The following is a 14963-nucleotide window of genomic DNA, read 5'->3' as shown; positions in this document are numbered from 1 at the left end:
ATTCTAGCGTTTCGTTTATTCTTTCTTAGCTTAAATGGTTTTAATTCTAATTAAAGAACTTTTTATTTGGGAAACCTTTCAGTTTTTTTCCTTTAACAAATAATATGTTTTAACGATATATAATTGGGCTCATCTCTCAGGTTCTAAGTCAAGAGAGAGAGAGAGAGAGATAGAGACGGAGGGAGAGAGAGGAGAATAAACGTTTCGTTCAAGCGGGAAACGTTGTTCTCGTTTTTTACTCTTCTCCCTAGTCGCTATAGGGAAAGAAGGTAAAACGTTTCTAGAGTTTTATTCTTGTTCCCAGGCTTTATGCGGTGAGAGATTTTAAACGTAGTTTATTTGATCTAGTGTTTAGTCTCTTTTCCAGCCACTGAATTCTTTATCTTTCATTATGTTTTTCTGTTACATTGTAAAACTGTTTTCGCAATTACTACCTTTTAATGAAGGATAGGATTGCGTGTTTCAGGTACAAATCACTTAAAGTTTCGAGTTCAGTGAAATAAGTGCAAACAGAAAATCAAAAGTGATAAAGTGATATGCGCAAAGTGTTACAGTGTTGCGTTCGAGGGTTCGTCTGTTCGTGCCAGTTGTTCACCTAGTCCGATACCTCTTACAAGCTCCCAAGCCCAGGGGAGAAGTAATGTCGAAGGACTTATGGGTTCCACAGGTCTTGATCGACGAACAGACGTTTCCCTCCGTGGTTTCGGGTGTATCTACACGCGTTGCCGACGTGATCACCCCACCCACACAAAGACGAGAGAGCCCATTTATTCCTCGTCTGCGGAAGAGGTTTCTCGCAGAAACCATGGACCAAATCTTGCAGCTTTTAAGTGCAAGTCGGTCCCTTCCGCGCAAGCCCAACGGCCTAGGTGTAGCCACTGGGTCAGTTCGGACTCGCTGCAGTACGACAACTGCACACCTCCCAAGAGAGGCAAGGTGGTACCGCAACAGGCAGTAACTCCGTCTGTTGCCGCACCAGCTGTTTTAGACCCTCAGTCACAACGGACAGTAGCTCCGTTTGTTGTTGTCTTTCATAGACCCTAGTGGTCCATGCTGCAGACTATACAGTCTCAGTTTGCTCCTTCATGCAGGAGTATCGTGCTGGAAGGTTGACAATGCACCTGTTAACCTACAACCCGCCGAGGTTGTGCGCTCAGCAGATACTGCGGCTGCCTGCTCCCACACTCCACCTGTGAGAGCTCCACCTCCGTTGCGCAGTCCACCCTGCCAGACGCATGTTCTTGCTGCACCTTCCGTTGACATGCGTGAGCTACCGCATCAGCAGTGGGAAGGTGCTGTAGAGCTGCCGGGTTCCAGCTCTATGCGGCATTCTCCGCAACCCATGCGGCATGCTCCGCATAACATACAGCATGCTCCGCATACCATTCAGCATGCTCCGCAACCCACCGCAGCCCCTCCCACGCACCAGCACTCTGCTTTTGTTGTTGCCAGCTCCCACACTCCGAATGCGGAGAAGGTTGACGATGCACCCGTGGGCCTACACCTCCCACGGTTGTGCGCCCGGCATGGCTTCCTGCTCTCACACTCTTGTTGTGAGAGCTCCTCCACCCATGCACAGTCAACCCTGCCAGATGTATGATGACTCCCACACACAGAGCACTCCGTTGCCGTGCGTGAGCTACCACAAGCTGCCGTGTTTTGACACGGTGTGTCAGCCTCCGCAACACACTGTGGTTACCGCCACTCGCCCGCAGCTAACTAGTCAGTCAGGAGTTGAGGCTTCCCCACACAACTTTGGTTGTTGCCAACTCACAGACTGTCAAACAGTTACATGACGTTGCCTTCTGGTCTGCTACTTATACACCAGTGCTGTATGTCCTCACGCTCCTGTTGTGGTTGACAGTTCAGTTTTTGACAGTTCACAGACTGTCAAGCAGTTTCATAACGTTGCCTTCTGGTCTGCTGCTTTTGCACCAGTGAAACCCTCACTGAGAGAACCTAGCTTTTCTCGGATATGGTTCCTGTAGATGAGAAAGTGCTGTTTTCCCTCCTTCTGATATTCCCTTGAGGACTCTGTCATTTGGAGAGGAGCCTTAAGCTGCATAGCCTCCTATGGACTTTAATTTAAGCATAACATGCTTCCAGGGAGGGTAAATGGTTCCGCTTCAGTCGCTAACCCCGTCTGTTGCCACACCTGCTCCCATAGACCTTGGGCTTTGTTGCAAGACATGCAGTCCAAGCTTAGTCCTTGATAGAGGATTTTTTACGGAGAAGAACCTTCTTGCCAACGACCTTCCTACCGGTTGGTTGTACGCCCTGTTGACGCTGAGGTATCCTACTCACGTCCGCCAGTTGAGATGGTTCCTCCACCGGTGCGACCCAGTGTGGGTTGCCAGTCGCACGTTGACGTTAAGCTACTCTCGGAGGTGGTTGTGGACGTTCAGTGTGTCACTGGGAAGACGTTCAACAACCAGCAGAGGTGACTTGTTGTGACGCAGTGCGGCAACCTCAGCAACCCGATAAGGGGTTGTCTGTACTACCCAGACAGTCTAGACAGTTTCGGGTTGTCGCTGTACTTCCTCGCATCCCCATGGTTGACAGTTCACAGACTGTGCAGCAGTACCATGATCTTGTGTCCGGCTCCGTCACGCATCCACCAGTGCGACCGGATTCAGCGAGTCAGACGTTGCCCACTCCGTTGCCGTTTCCTCATCAGTTTCGGATGAGGAACCCTCTGATGAGAACATGGCTGAACAAGAAGATCAATCCCCAGCCCTGCTATCCATCCAGAAGATGCTGAAGAAGGAATACGGCCCTGTCAGGCTGTGGATGAGTCTGGTTAGGACACTGTCATCCGTGGTTCAATTGGTGTCACTTGGAAGACTACACCTCCGTCCTCTTCGGTTTCATCTAGCTCTTCACTGGAAAAGGACAAGACGCTAGAAGCGGTCTCGATCCCGGTTTCCGGAAGATAAGTCTGGTCTAACCTGAGGAAAGGACTTTATCAACCTTTTATAGGGTCTTCCCCTGACTGTTCAGACTCCCAACCACGTTCTCTTCTCAGACGCATCGGACGTAGGCTGGGGTGCGACCTTAGGCGGTAGGGAATGCTCGGGATTATGGAACTCGAGTTAAAGGACAATGCATTTTAACTGCAAGAAGCTTCTGGCAGTACGTCTGACCTAGAAAAGCTTCAGGTCTCTCCTTCAAGACAAAGTAATGGAGGTCAACACGGACAACTCCCTGCTTTGATGTTCATCTCCTAGCAAGGAGGGACCTACTCTCTGACATGGTGCGAGTTCGCTAGTGACCTCCTCTCCTGTTCAACAGGTCTAGACTTTTCACTAGTAACAATTTCTTCCAAGGCAACTTGAATGTCTTAGCAGTTTGTCTCAGTAGGAAGGGACAATAATTCCAACATATTGGACCCTCCACAGAGATGTATGCAAGAGACTTTGGGTCACCTGGGGCCAGCCAACCATAGATCTCTTCGCAACCTCGATGTCCAAGAGGCTCTCAATACTTTGCTCACCTATCCCGGACCCAGCAGTGGTTCTTTTAGATGCCTTTCTACTAGATTAGTCTCATCTAGATCTATATGCATTCCCTCCGTTCTAGATTGTCAACAAGGTACTGCAGAAGTTCGCCTCTCACGATTGGACAAAGTTGACACTAGTTGCTTCCCTCTGGCCCGCGAGAGAATAACTTACCGAGGTACTTCGATGGCTAGTAGACGTTCCCAGAACTCTTCCCCTAAGGGTGGACCTGCTACGTCTGCCACGCGTAAGAAGGTACTCCAAGGCCTCCACGCTCTTCGTCTCACTGCCTTCAGAGTATCGAAAGACTCTCGAGAACTAGAGGTTTTTCGAAGGAGGCAACCAGAGCGATTGTTAGAGCAAGGAGAACATCCACCCTTAGAGTCTACCAATCGAAGTGGGAAATCTTCCTAACTGGTGCAAGTCAGTATCCGTATCCTCGACCAGTACCTCTGTAACTCATATAGCTGACTTCCTCTTATATCTGAGGAAAGAGCGATCTCTTTCAGCTCCCACTTTCAAGGGTTACAGAAGCATGTTGGCATCAGTCTTCCGTCACAGAGGCTTAGATCTTTCCAACAATAAAGATCTACAGGACCTCCTTAAGTCTTTTGAGACCACGAAGGAGCGTTGTTTGGTTACACCTGGTTGGAATTTAGACGTGGTTCTAAGATTCCTTATGTTAGACAGGTTCGAACCACTTCAATCAGCCTCCCTGAAAGATCTCACCTTTAAGACTCTTTTCCTGATATGCTTAACCACAGCTAAAAGAGTCAGTGAGATTCATGCCTTCAGCAAGAACATCGGATTTTCATCCGAAACGGCTACATGTTCTACATCTTGGTTTTCTAGCCAAACACGAGCTGCCTTCTCGGCCTTGACCAATATCGTTCATTATTCCAAACTTATCGTATGGTTGGAAATGAACTAGAAAGAGTATTATGTCCTGTAAGAGCTCTTAAGTTCTATTTTAAAAACCTTTACGAGGCCCGTCTGAAGCTTTATGGTGTTCAGTTAAGAATTCATCTTTGCCTATGTCAGAGAATTCTTTATCCTATTATTTTCAGGCTGTTAATACGAGAAGCTCATTCCCTTCTGAATGAGGAAGACCAAGCTTGGCTGAAGGTAAGGACACACGAAGTTAGAGCTATCACAACTTCCGTGACCTTTTAATAAAATAGATCTCTGCAAAATATTTTCGACGCCACCTTTTGGAAAAGCTAATCAGTGTTTGCGTCTTTTATCTTAAGAATGTCCAGTCTCTTTACGAGAACTGCTACACTCTGGGACCATTCGTAGCAACGAGTGCAGTAGTGGTGGGGGCTCCACCACTACAATTCCCTAATTCCAGAACCTTTTTAATCTTTCTCTTGAAATATTTCTGGGTTGTCCGGAAGGCTAAGAAGCCTTCCGCATCCTGGTTGATTTGGCGGGTGGTCAAATTCTTTCTTGAGAAGCGCCTAGATTAGAGGTTGTGATGAGGTCCTTTAGTATGGGTTGCAGCCCTTCATACTTCAGCACCTAGGAGTCGCTCAGCATCCTAAGAGGATCGCTAGGCTCAGTAAGGAAGACGTACTTAAAAAGGCAGAGTAATGGTTCAAGTCGACTTCCTTACCAGGTACTTATTTATTTTATGTTTGTTATTTTGAATAACGGCTAAAATAAGATTCGGGATACTTAGCTTCTTTGTTAACATGTATGCTGGTCTCCACCCACCACCCTGGGTGTGAATCAGCTACATGATCATCGGGTAAGATTAATATTGAAAAATGTTATTTTCATTAGTAAAATAAATTTTTGAATATACTTACCCGATGATCATGAATTTAAGGACCCGCCCTTCCTCCCCATAGAGAACCAGTGGACCGAGGAGAAAATTGAGTTCTTGTTGACAAGAAGTACTTGAGTACCTACTCACAGATGGCGCTGTTGTGTACACCCCCACCTGTATAGCGATCGCTGGCGTATCCCGACCGTAGATTTCTGTCGGGCAACAGAGTTGACAGCTACATGATCATCGGGTAAGTATATTCAAAAATTTATTTTACTAATGAAAATAACATATTTATTTTTTTCTTTTTTTTTTGCAAAAATATATATATAACAATTAGATTATGCGTATTCTAATATAATTCCTATTTGTTTCAGAAACTTGGGAAAATATTATATCAGAATGTTTCATTTGTAATTTACCTAATTAACTAGAAAATTTTACTTTCCTTTCTTTAGTATGATTTTGATACTGTGTCATTTTGGATAATTTATGATTAGCCATACAGTTATTCATTGACGTGCATGTTTTCCTCAACAGATACGTTCTTTGACCAATGAAATCAACAACTTGAATGAAGCTCGTATAAAAGAAGTTGAGGAAGATGAAAGCCCTGAAAGCAAGGTACTGTAAATGTTATGAAATGATAATCCAAATTAATTTTATATCCAGTAACTGGTTAATCTAAGGGCTGCATACCAGTGAACTAGGTCTTAAACAGTCAAAAATCCAGTAATCATGTCATATAACTTACTTTTTTTGTGATACTTAGATACTGAACAAATTGTTATTGATATAAAATTGTAATAATTGTTGTAATTTTTTGCAGGTGGGAAAGCTGTCTTTTTTCCGACAAAATGCAGCCATTATTACTAGAAAGAAAGAACAGACGGCTGAACGCCTCAATGAGTTACGAAATGAGTTGACTAGTTTGCAAGAGGACATGAAAGTAAGCAGTTTCTAACAATTTCACAAAAAAGTGCATGTTGCCTATCAACTCTTTACTAATTAAAGGAATATGACTTGAAAGTATGTTTAATATGTTTCATATAGCTAAAAAGAATTTTAGATTATTGTACTGTTTGCTGTACATTTAATAAAACATCTTTGATTCTTTTAATATATTTGATAATACTGTATAGGAGAAACAAGAACAGCTAAAGCAATTTACTGGAGAGCAAGTACTTCGTGGCGAAGAGTTTAAACGTTATGTTAACAAACTTCGAGGGAAGAGCTCAGTCTACAAGATGAAGCGTGCAGAATTAAGTGAACTTCGTGCAGAGTTTGGAGTATTAAGTCGAACAGAAGAAATACTGAAATCCAAGGATGCTCATATGTTGGAGCAACTAGTCAGTACTGTTTATTTAAGAATTCTATGAAATACAACTCTGAAATTTGAAGTATATAACTACTATAAATTATTTTTATTATCATTTTTATTTATTGCATTGTATAAACAGTTGAAACTGTATTTTAGAGGATACTTTGTGAATTTCAAGTCTTACCTATCAGCGTATTTCCAGAATGTAATGGAATCAGAAATGGGTGTGTCTGGCTTCAGAGAAACTAAGGAAAGCATGGAAAAAGTGTCATCAATGAAAGCTGAAGTAGATGAAAGAAAGGGCCAGACTTTAGAGGAAATGTCAGGAATGGTTATGGAGTTAAATCACAAGATTGCTGAAAGAAAGGCTCGCTTGGCACCAATAATCAAAGGTAAAGACATTTTATACCAGAACTTCATAGTTATTTCTTTATTGTCTACTTTTTTAAGTGTTGATTTTCTTAGATGCTTAAAATTTTATGTGCTAATGGAGCAGCATATTTTCTAACATTTCAAGTAAATAAGCAAATTGTAGTAAGAAATATTCAATGGAATTGAATTGCTATTCAAATGAAGTTTGTCTAAACAGGATTGCAACTGATTCCCCTTCTTTATTCTAAATACACTGATCATTCAAAATGTAGGAGAAAAGTTTTGTAATTCTAAGTTAGTAAGGACTATGCTTCACAAGGGGAGCACTTTCATATATATATATATATATATATATATATATATATATATATATATATATATATATATATATATATTCCTACATGTATACAGGATAAACATTTTGTCCTTTGATGTAAGGATATTTCTTAGTTTATTATAGGTTTAAGTACTTTTCAGAGTGTACGATCATGAGTTGAGAAAAAGGGAAGTTACAATTTGGATATTATTTAAGTTGATTTAATAACTTATTTGCTAATGTAAAATCATACTTTTTTTTCTTTTAAAGAAATCTCTGTAAACATATGTTACTTATAACATTATATATGCCCAACTCAACCCATCATTTTTTTGCATTTATATACAAGCTTTAGGGGTTAATATCTCATCTAATTAAACCCTGATGCATCTCTCAGGAATTTAAAGAAGAGCTTCTTTAACTGCAGTAGAACAAAGGGTATTCTTTTTTTCTTTCCTCTTGAAGGTTTTTATTTTGGCTAACTTATTAAAATGTATCCATCTCCAGTGGTTGGACAGTGGATAAATGTATATTTGCATATATTTTTTACAACACTCATTGAGTTGGCCTGATACAGGTGAACCTGCAGATGAGGAGGCTGGACTGTATGTAAATTTTGCCTTACTTTTTTACTTTACTTTGACAGCTGCTTTTCCGGTCCCATACAGCAGGGGAACCCCACTCTCTACAGGACCTCCACTGTCGTTTTACTTTGCTCGTTCAGAGTATTTAACATCTCATATCACGTATTGATCATTTACTGTTAAATCATCACTGTTGTATGACTGATGAAATAAGTTTCCTCTTGAAAGCCTTAACGTCTTCAATCATTCGGATGTCTCGTGGGAGCTTATTATGTAGTCTCAGGGCCCCATATTTAAAGGCTCTGGAGCCTACAGTAGACATATATCTAGTTTCCAATAGTTTGAAGCCATCTGTAACTATTCTTGTGTCGACACAATTTTTTGGCTGCGCAATATGTAGCAATTCTCTTAAGTATTTTGGACAACCGGTTCTGATAACTTGGTGGGTTATTGTACATATTTTAAATTCAATTCTCGCTTTTATCAGCACCCAGTGTAAATCAATTAGTATAGGGAAGATCCTTTCTCTGGGTGGGACACCTTTTATCAGTCTTGCTCCTCTGTTTATTATGTTTTGTAATTTCTTAAGTTGCACTTTTGGTAAATTGTGATAGATGGAGTTTCAGTAGTCAATCCTGGTAATGACACAGTTTATCACAAGTTTCTTTACAGAATTTTCATCTAGGTACTTTTTTATAAACGCAATATTTCTTAGATGATAACCAGCAGTTTTTATTACATTGTTTATTTGGGAATTGAGAGACAGTTTACAGTCAAAAAATACACTCTTGCCTCTTTTCTAGCATGACTAATACATCCTAACACTTATAAGACCCAAGGCTTCCAAAGCTATGAGAATGAAGTTCAGTAAAATGACAGGAAAAGTTGAACCTGAATTTTCCATTTCCTGACTAAGTTCTTTCCTTTCACCATATGCTATGAAATCCAAAAGAGCCAATGCTTACCACAAAGAGGGCTGTTACCATGAGTAAGACTTCTTGGTCACCTACATGAAATGGCTAAATTCTCAGAAGGCTTAAGAATCATAATAGGAATCTTCCTTTTTCTAATCAATCATTATGGGTTATCTATAATCTTCTAGTAAAGATTTTGTAGAAGTTTCCTTGGATTGAAATGAAAATGTCGGTAGTATAATCGCTCTCCAGGTGGTTAGACTGTATTTTAGAGGATGGAGCTAATGAAGTAGTCACTGCTTTCCCTAGCTTAATAATCAGTAAAAGAGAACAGTTAAGTTCTTATTTGAATGAGATATTGATGGAGTTACAAAAGACAGGAACCTTTCCAGCTCCACTATTCAGTCATCTTCTAGACTAATCAGGTTAGCATAAATTTTGGAACAGGTCTTGATCAAGGGGCATTTTGACCTCTGCTTAGGCTTTAAAGGCTTCTGTTGGTAAACCTAGGCCAGCTATGAATCCATAAACTAGCAGGAATGTCAGTACCTAAGATAGATCAAGACCCTTTAAACGTTCCTTTTGTACAAGCAGAGGACGAGGAATGGGAAAAGAATGTGACTACTAAAAGTAAATGGTAATACCATCAATATTCAAGACCTGGTGGGGCGAAGAGTTTCTCTCTTTGTATGCAGAACTTTAGGGCCTTCAGGCACTGGTATGACAATTTCCTCCATTAGCAAATTCTTGTATAGCCTTGCCTGCCTGCTTCCACAGCCTAGAGAATAGCTTCTCTAAGAAAAAGCAGACTGTCTTATAGACAAGAAAGCTATCAATGTGGTGAGAAAAATTTTTCTAAGGTTTTACAACATACTGTTTCTGGTCCCCAAGTTGTCAGGGGACACAGACTACAGCTGCATATATCAAAACTGAACAACTTCCTTCAAGTTACAAGGGCTTCCATTGAAACGACTTTGTCTAGTCTATCTTAAATTCAAAAGATCGACAAGTGTATGTTCTTGATAGATCTTTTAGATGCCTATCTTTATGTCACAGTGCTTCCAAAGTCAAGAAAATTTATGGTGTTTTTGTTCAAGAGGAAAACTGTTCAGTTCAGGTGCCTTTGTTTTGATCATAGTATGGTCCCTAAAGAATTCAGTCATATGTTAGCTCTAGTTGCCAGTTGACTACATATCCAAGGAGTCTGGATTCTTTTGTACCTGGATGACTTGTTTTCCTGGCAATATTCATCACCATGTCAAAGTAATGATAGATTTCAAATTAAAATGCTTCTAATTATACTAATTGGCGTCCTGACTCCTCATTATATTAGATACTTTACTGAAAAGTAGATATATGTTCTGGTAAGGTAAATTTTTGCTATTAAACTTTAATTTTAAAAAATATATTTGTATGCTCATCTCCCTTCCATCTGACCTGTTGCAGATATATAGTGCAGTGTGTTCAATGGACAACAAAACTAATTAGGTAAAATTAGATGATAAAGTGAAGGTCTAGCCCTACAAGGCCAGTTCTTACTTACCAATAGTCATGATTGCATTTTTTCCTTAAATGTTGGCTGGTCAGCCTTTGGTGATACAAATGTAATTGACTTTCACGAGGCAGAAATGAGTAATTTACTTAGTAAATAATTTTTTATTAAATGAATCTTAGTATATTCTTAATTGTAGAGGAACGACATTTGCAGAAAAAGTTCAGGATTTAAACGTTGATTTAAAAAGGAATCTTAGTATATTTTTAATTGCAGAGCTACGACCTTTGCGGCAGAAAGTTCAGGACTTAAACGTTGATTACAACGACAAGAAACATACATTTGATTCTGTTGCTGCTGGTCTTGAAACTAACTTGGGTAAATTAGAACAGGAAGTGAAGGTAAGGCTCCTTTTAAATAAAAAGAACATCTTAAATCCTGTTTATGGTATACACAAAATGTAGTCAGTAGACACATTGGGAAAAAGCAATTTTTGAGAGGTTCTGTATGCTTCAAGGACTTTCCTGTAAAAGGCTAGAACAAGGAATCCAATATGACATCATGTATCAAAGAAATATTGTCTTCCTTGCTCTAGGTCCACTATTTCATATTGCAAAGCACATCAGTGTGCATAAGGAAGACCAAAGAGTTCAGACACTATTGTATCCATCAAAGCACCTTCAATGCTCAAAGCATCGGGCAACCAATGACATGTCATCAACAAAAACCAATACAATTGGTCGTTAGGTTATGACAGAGATCCGTTCCTACGCCACGGTGTAAGTCAATTTTCGTTGTAAGTCGGATTTTATATACTGTACAGTACACATTACACTGTACATATATGCACACATACATACAAAAATACAGACATACTCTATATGTATAATATACTTTAAGAAAGAGAGGAGACAATCCCTTAGTGTTCATAAATTATTGTACCCTATACATACAAATACTTGTACCCCATACAGTATTGTATCTACACATACAGTATTAGTAGAAAATAATTAATATAGTATATAGTATGTAACAATTCCTTACCTTTATTCCTCTGGTTGGCCTACACTCTACCATCAGAAGTCTCCTTTATGCTTTCCAGACATGATGAACTGCAAAAAAAGACACAAAAATACAAAAAAAGAGCAGCACCAAAATCTCGAAAGCATATCGTAAAGAAAGATGGTGAAGTAATAATGCTAAAGTGATGCATGACACACTATTCCATGCCATTAGTTGCTCTCTGCATCGGCAAGTAGTTAGTCGCATCAACAAACCAAACGTTGTAACTCTAAATTGTGTTACAAGGATTTTGTTAAGTATTTTATGGAAGCCCGCTCGTAACGGCGAATTGTTGTAACTCTATATCATGGTAACCCAAGGACTTCAGGTACTGATAATAGAGACAATGATAATTTCCCACCAAATTGTGCCAAGCTGCCATCTTCCATACTGACAGTGACAATCTAAAGTCTCCCTTCTCTACATGAGTATACTAAGGAGGAAGGGTTTTGTATACCACAAAACACCTCACCCAAGAATAAGTTTCTCTTTTGTCAAAACCACTTTTTTAGGTTAATGTGCTTTGTGGTCTCCAAGAACCAATAGTAAAGCTATAACATAGTAGAATCATGTGTAATGAGGGACAACCATCTACAGGCAATCAAACAACTTAATCAAGTGTGTATAGGTGAGAAGAAAAACCAATGTCTGACACTTGACTCATAAGGGAATAACTCCGAAGAAACTAGATACCTGTCAATATGCCATTTTCTGATGGACCTGGTTGGTGTGCCCCCTCTTTTATCCAATTTCCCCTCATAGGTGCCACAAATAAGTCGAGTACCATGCACACATTTCGTACAGCTTGGAATTATTTCAGGTAGTGTCTTTTAAGCAACCTATGGCCAGACCAACACATAAGGCTCTAGATGCCTTGAAATTGCATCTTAGCAAAAAAAATGAATGCCAATGATGAAGCAATTTTTCTCATATGGGATTTTAGGAAGGGAGAAAGGATTGCTATCTTGATAAGGAAAGTCATTAGAATACAGATAACCCTTGTTGATAAGGACTTCTTAGTCTGGGTATTTTGAAACAGACTACCTTCTGTGGATGAGGATCTCAGTAGGTAAAATTGTTGGGTAGACACTGTACAGAGGTTACCATCCACTGCTCTTAAGACCATAATATAGAAAGGGTCTCCTCTGAAGAGGCGTTTTGTTTTGGGTCAAACAGAAGACCCTGAGTCAGAATTAGGAGATGGTCAGGAATGATTGAGATAAATTCCTTATTTCTCTGTAATGCTGCTAGCTCACAGACTCTTTGCTCCTAAAACTAATGCTAATTTTCATTTCATTCATATATGATATAAAATTCACAATTGAAAAAAATTAATTGATTACTATCTCAAAGAAGAGGCCATAACTAGGTTATACTCTTTTCCCTAACTATAAAGTAATCAAAACCTCTGTCTTACAGAACTGGTAGGTATGAAAAGGTAAAATCATATTTAATGTGAACATCAATCATTATCACACAGGAAGAAAAGAGAAATTAGGATGAGGTTAACTTGATTGAAAACTAAAAAGCCCAGGAGACTAACCCCTTCCCCTAATTATCAAGTAGATAGTTGCCTCTTCATCAGATAAAAGGTAAGGAAAGGGGGCCATAACTAAGTCATAATTTTTTCCCTTACTACATTGTAGTTAAACTCGTGGCTTAAAAGGCATTGGGTACAAAAAGGATGCATATCCAATTCAAGGTTCAATTTGAGTAACCCTCCCCTTCCTCCAATACTTTTACAAAGGAAATATATCAAGTAGGATCGAATCACTGGGGGGAAAACTACATGCTAGTACCTCCCCTGCTCTCTAATAAGCCTTTGGAGAGGAAAGAGAACATCTCCACACCAGGTATGTTTGTATATTCACAAACAATGCAAACAATGCCTTATAAGTGAAAATACTCCAAAAGAAGTTACTGTTATAAAAATTATGACTTATTCAATTTTCCATTATTATTTCTCCTATTGATAAAACTGTCATATACTGTAAAGGTTTTTGGGAACAAATTAATTCCACACCAAGGCTAACCTAACTGAAGTTAGACAATTCAACTAAAATTGTGTATCAATACAGTACGTAAAGCATTAGAATTTGTCTCAATGGATTCCCAATTCTGGTCTTTTACAAGAAAGTCTTTGGAGACCACACAGTGAAACCAACTCCTAAGTGTTCATTCCTTATGGTACCCTGTGGAAGTTACAATAGCAAAATGTTTTAATTGATTAACCGGAAGGAAGTTTGCTTTTTAGTAAGGAATCTTGCACATTTTAGAAAGTTCAAGTATTCTTTTGAATACTTGAGAAAGAAAAACACTAGTTTGTAGCTAAGCTGGATGATCTTAACCATAGTACTTGCGTGGAAAGTGAGAAATATATGAATGTTACCTTTACTGGTGGGGTTATCTCTTACCTCCTGGTACTTAGGAGTCTTTTTGTGTAAATGGGAGATAAGGTTGACCTCTGTAAACCAATGCATAAGGCTACCTAAGGAAATAATTTATTTATTATAAACATACTGTACTGTATACTATTATTGATTGGTTTTAAAAGCTCTATGTTGATCCTAAAGTAGCATTCTCAAACAACACTCATAAGGTGAAAGCGTTTTTTAATTCTAAATCAAGAACTCTTTTGTTGCCCTTTACAAAGTGGAACCATCAAGGTAAATGACTTTCTCCAAGTTACAATATAGTGGGTTTTATTCATTAATTATATGTATATGAAATTCAAAGTAAATCTTTTATAGACAAAAAATATAAATCATAACTGATTACTACGTGGTTTTAACTTCAAGTTGAAGCATTAGTTATAAGAAAGCAAATGATTAGTGGTATCAAATAGTCACTGTATATTTTTTGCCAAAATGTTTTCAAAGTAAACATAAGAGTTCATGCACAGCTACTTTTGTACATCATCCGAAATGGACTTGAGATATTAAAGTACGTACTGTACAACTGTTAGGGAGATTTTTGTACATCATCCAAATTGAACTTTAGATAAAGTATGTACTGTACAACTATTAGGGCGAAATTTTAAGCTAAGATTAATTTTTATCTCTATGAACTTATCTAAAAAAGGATTTGAAGATATCAAATATGGAAACTGTTTATAATAAATGGGTAATGTGGTAATTTGAATTTGCAGAGTTTGCAGGATGAAATTAGGAAAGCAGAAACAAAGTATCACGTAGGCGTTGCAGAGAAAGAAATTTTGAATTTTAAACAACATCAGGCTACTGAGGAAATCAAACTCTATCTTTCAAATGATCCTCAAGACAGAAAAAAATCACTAAGGTAAGTACATATAATATTAAAATTTAAAAATATTTGTGCCATAGAATTTTAATATATCATCAGAGCATAAAGAATATCATGTAATATATAGGGATTATCATCATACATTATGGACTGAAAATTTTAATAAACATGATGAATGTTAATAACTCTTAATCTACCTCATTTGATTGTGTTATAAGCATTTATAATAGTTTGCGATGGAATTGAATGTTTATGTAACAATAATATTATTATAAATAATATAACCCATAATTTTTTCATACATTGTGGGTTATTTTATTTATCATAAATACACGGAAATTTGTGTATTTTAATGTAATAATATTATTCTTTA

The 14963-nt window shown here is 38.5% G+C and overlaps 1 protein-coding gene across 1 annotated transcript in view; it reads left to right on the top strand.

The window, feature by feature from the left end:
- LOC137642192 (intraflagellar transport protein 81 homolog) overlaps window positions 1–14963 on the top strand; it is an 89395-nt gene that overhangs the window by 52326 nt on the left and 22106 nt on the right. Inside the window, exons 8-13 of the mRNA XM_068374733.1 lie at window positions 5809–5892; window positions 6098–6217; window positions 6411–6617; window positions 6792–6981; window positions 10544–10668; window positions 14478–14626. Of these exons, the coding sequence (XP_068230834.1) occupies window positions 5809–5892; window positions 6098–6217; window positions 6411–6617; window positions 6792–6981; window positions 10544–10668; window positions 14478–14626 (875 nt within the window). The remainder of the gene's footprint in view (window positions 1–5808; window positions 5893–6097; window positions 6218–6410; window positions 6618–6791; window positions 6982–10543; window positions 10669–14477; window positions 14627–14963) is intronic.

The sequence above is a fragment of the Palaemon carinicauda genome, chromosome 6, assembly GCF_036898095.1.
Source record: "Palaemon carinicauda isolate YSFRI2023 chromosome 6, ASM3689809v2, whole genome shotgun sequence".
Lineage (NCBI taxonomy): Eukaryota > Metazoa > Arthropoda > Malacostraca > Decapoda > Palaemonidae > Palaemon > Palaemon carinicauda.
This window is presented reverse-complemented; position numbering and strand designations above follow the sequence as displayed.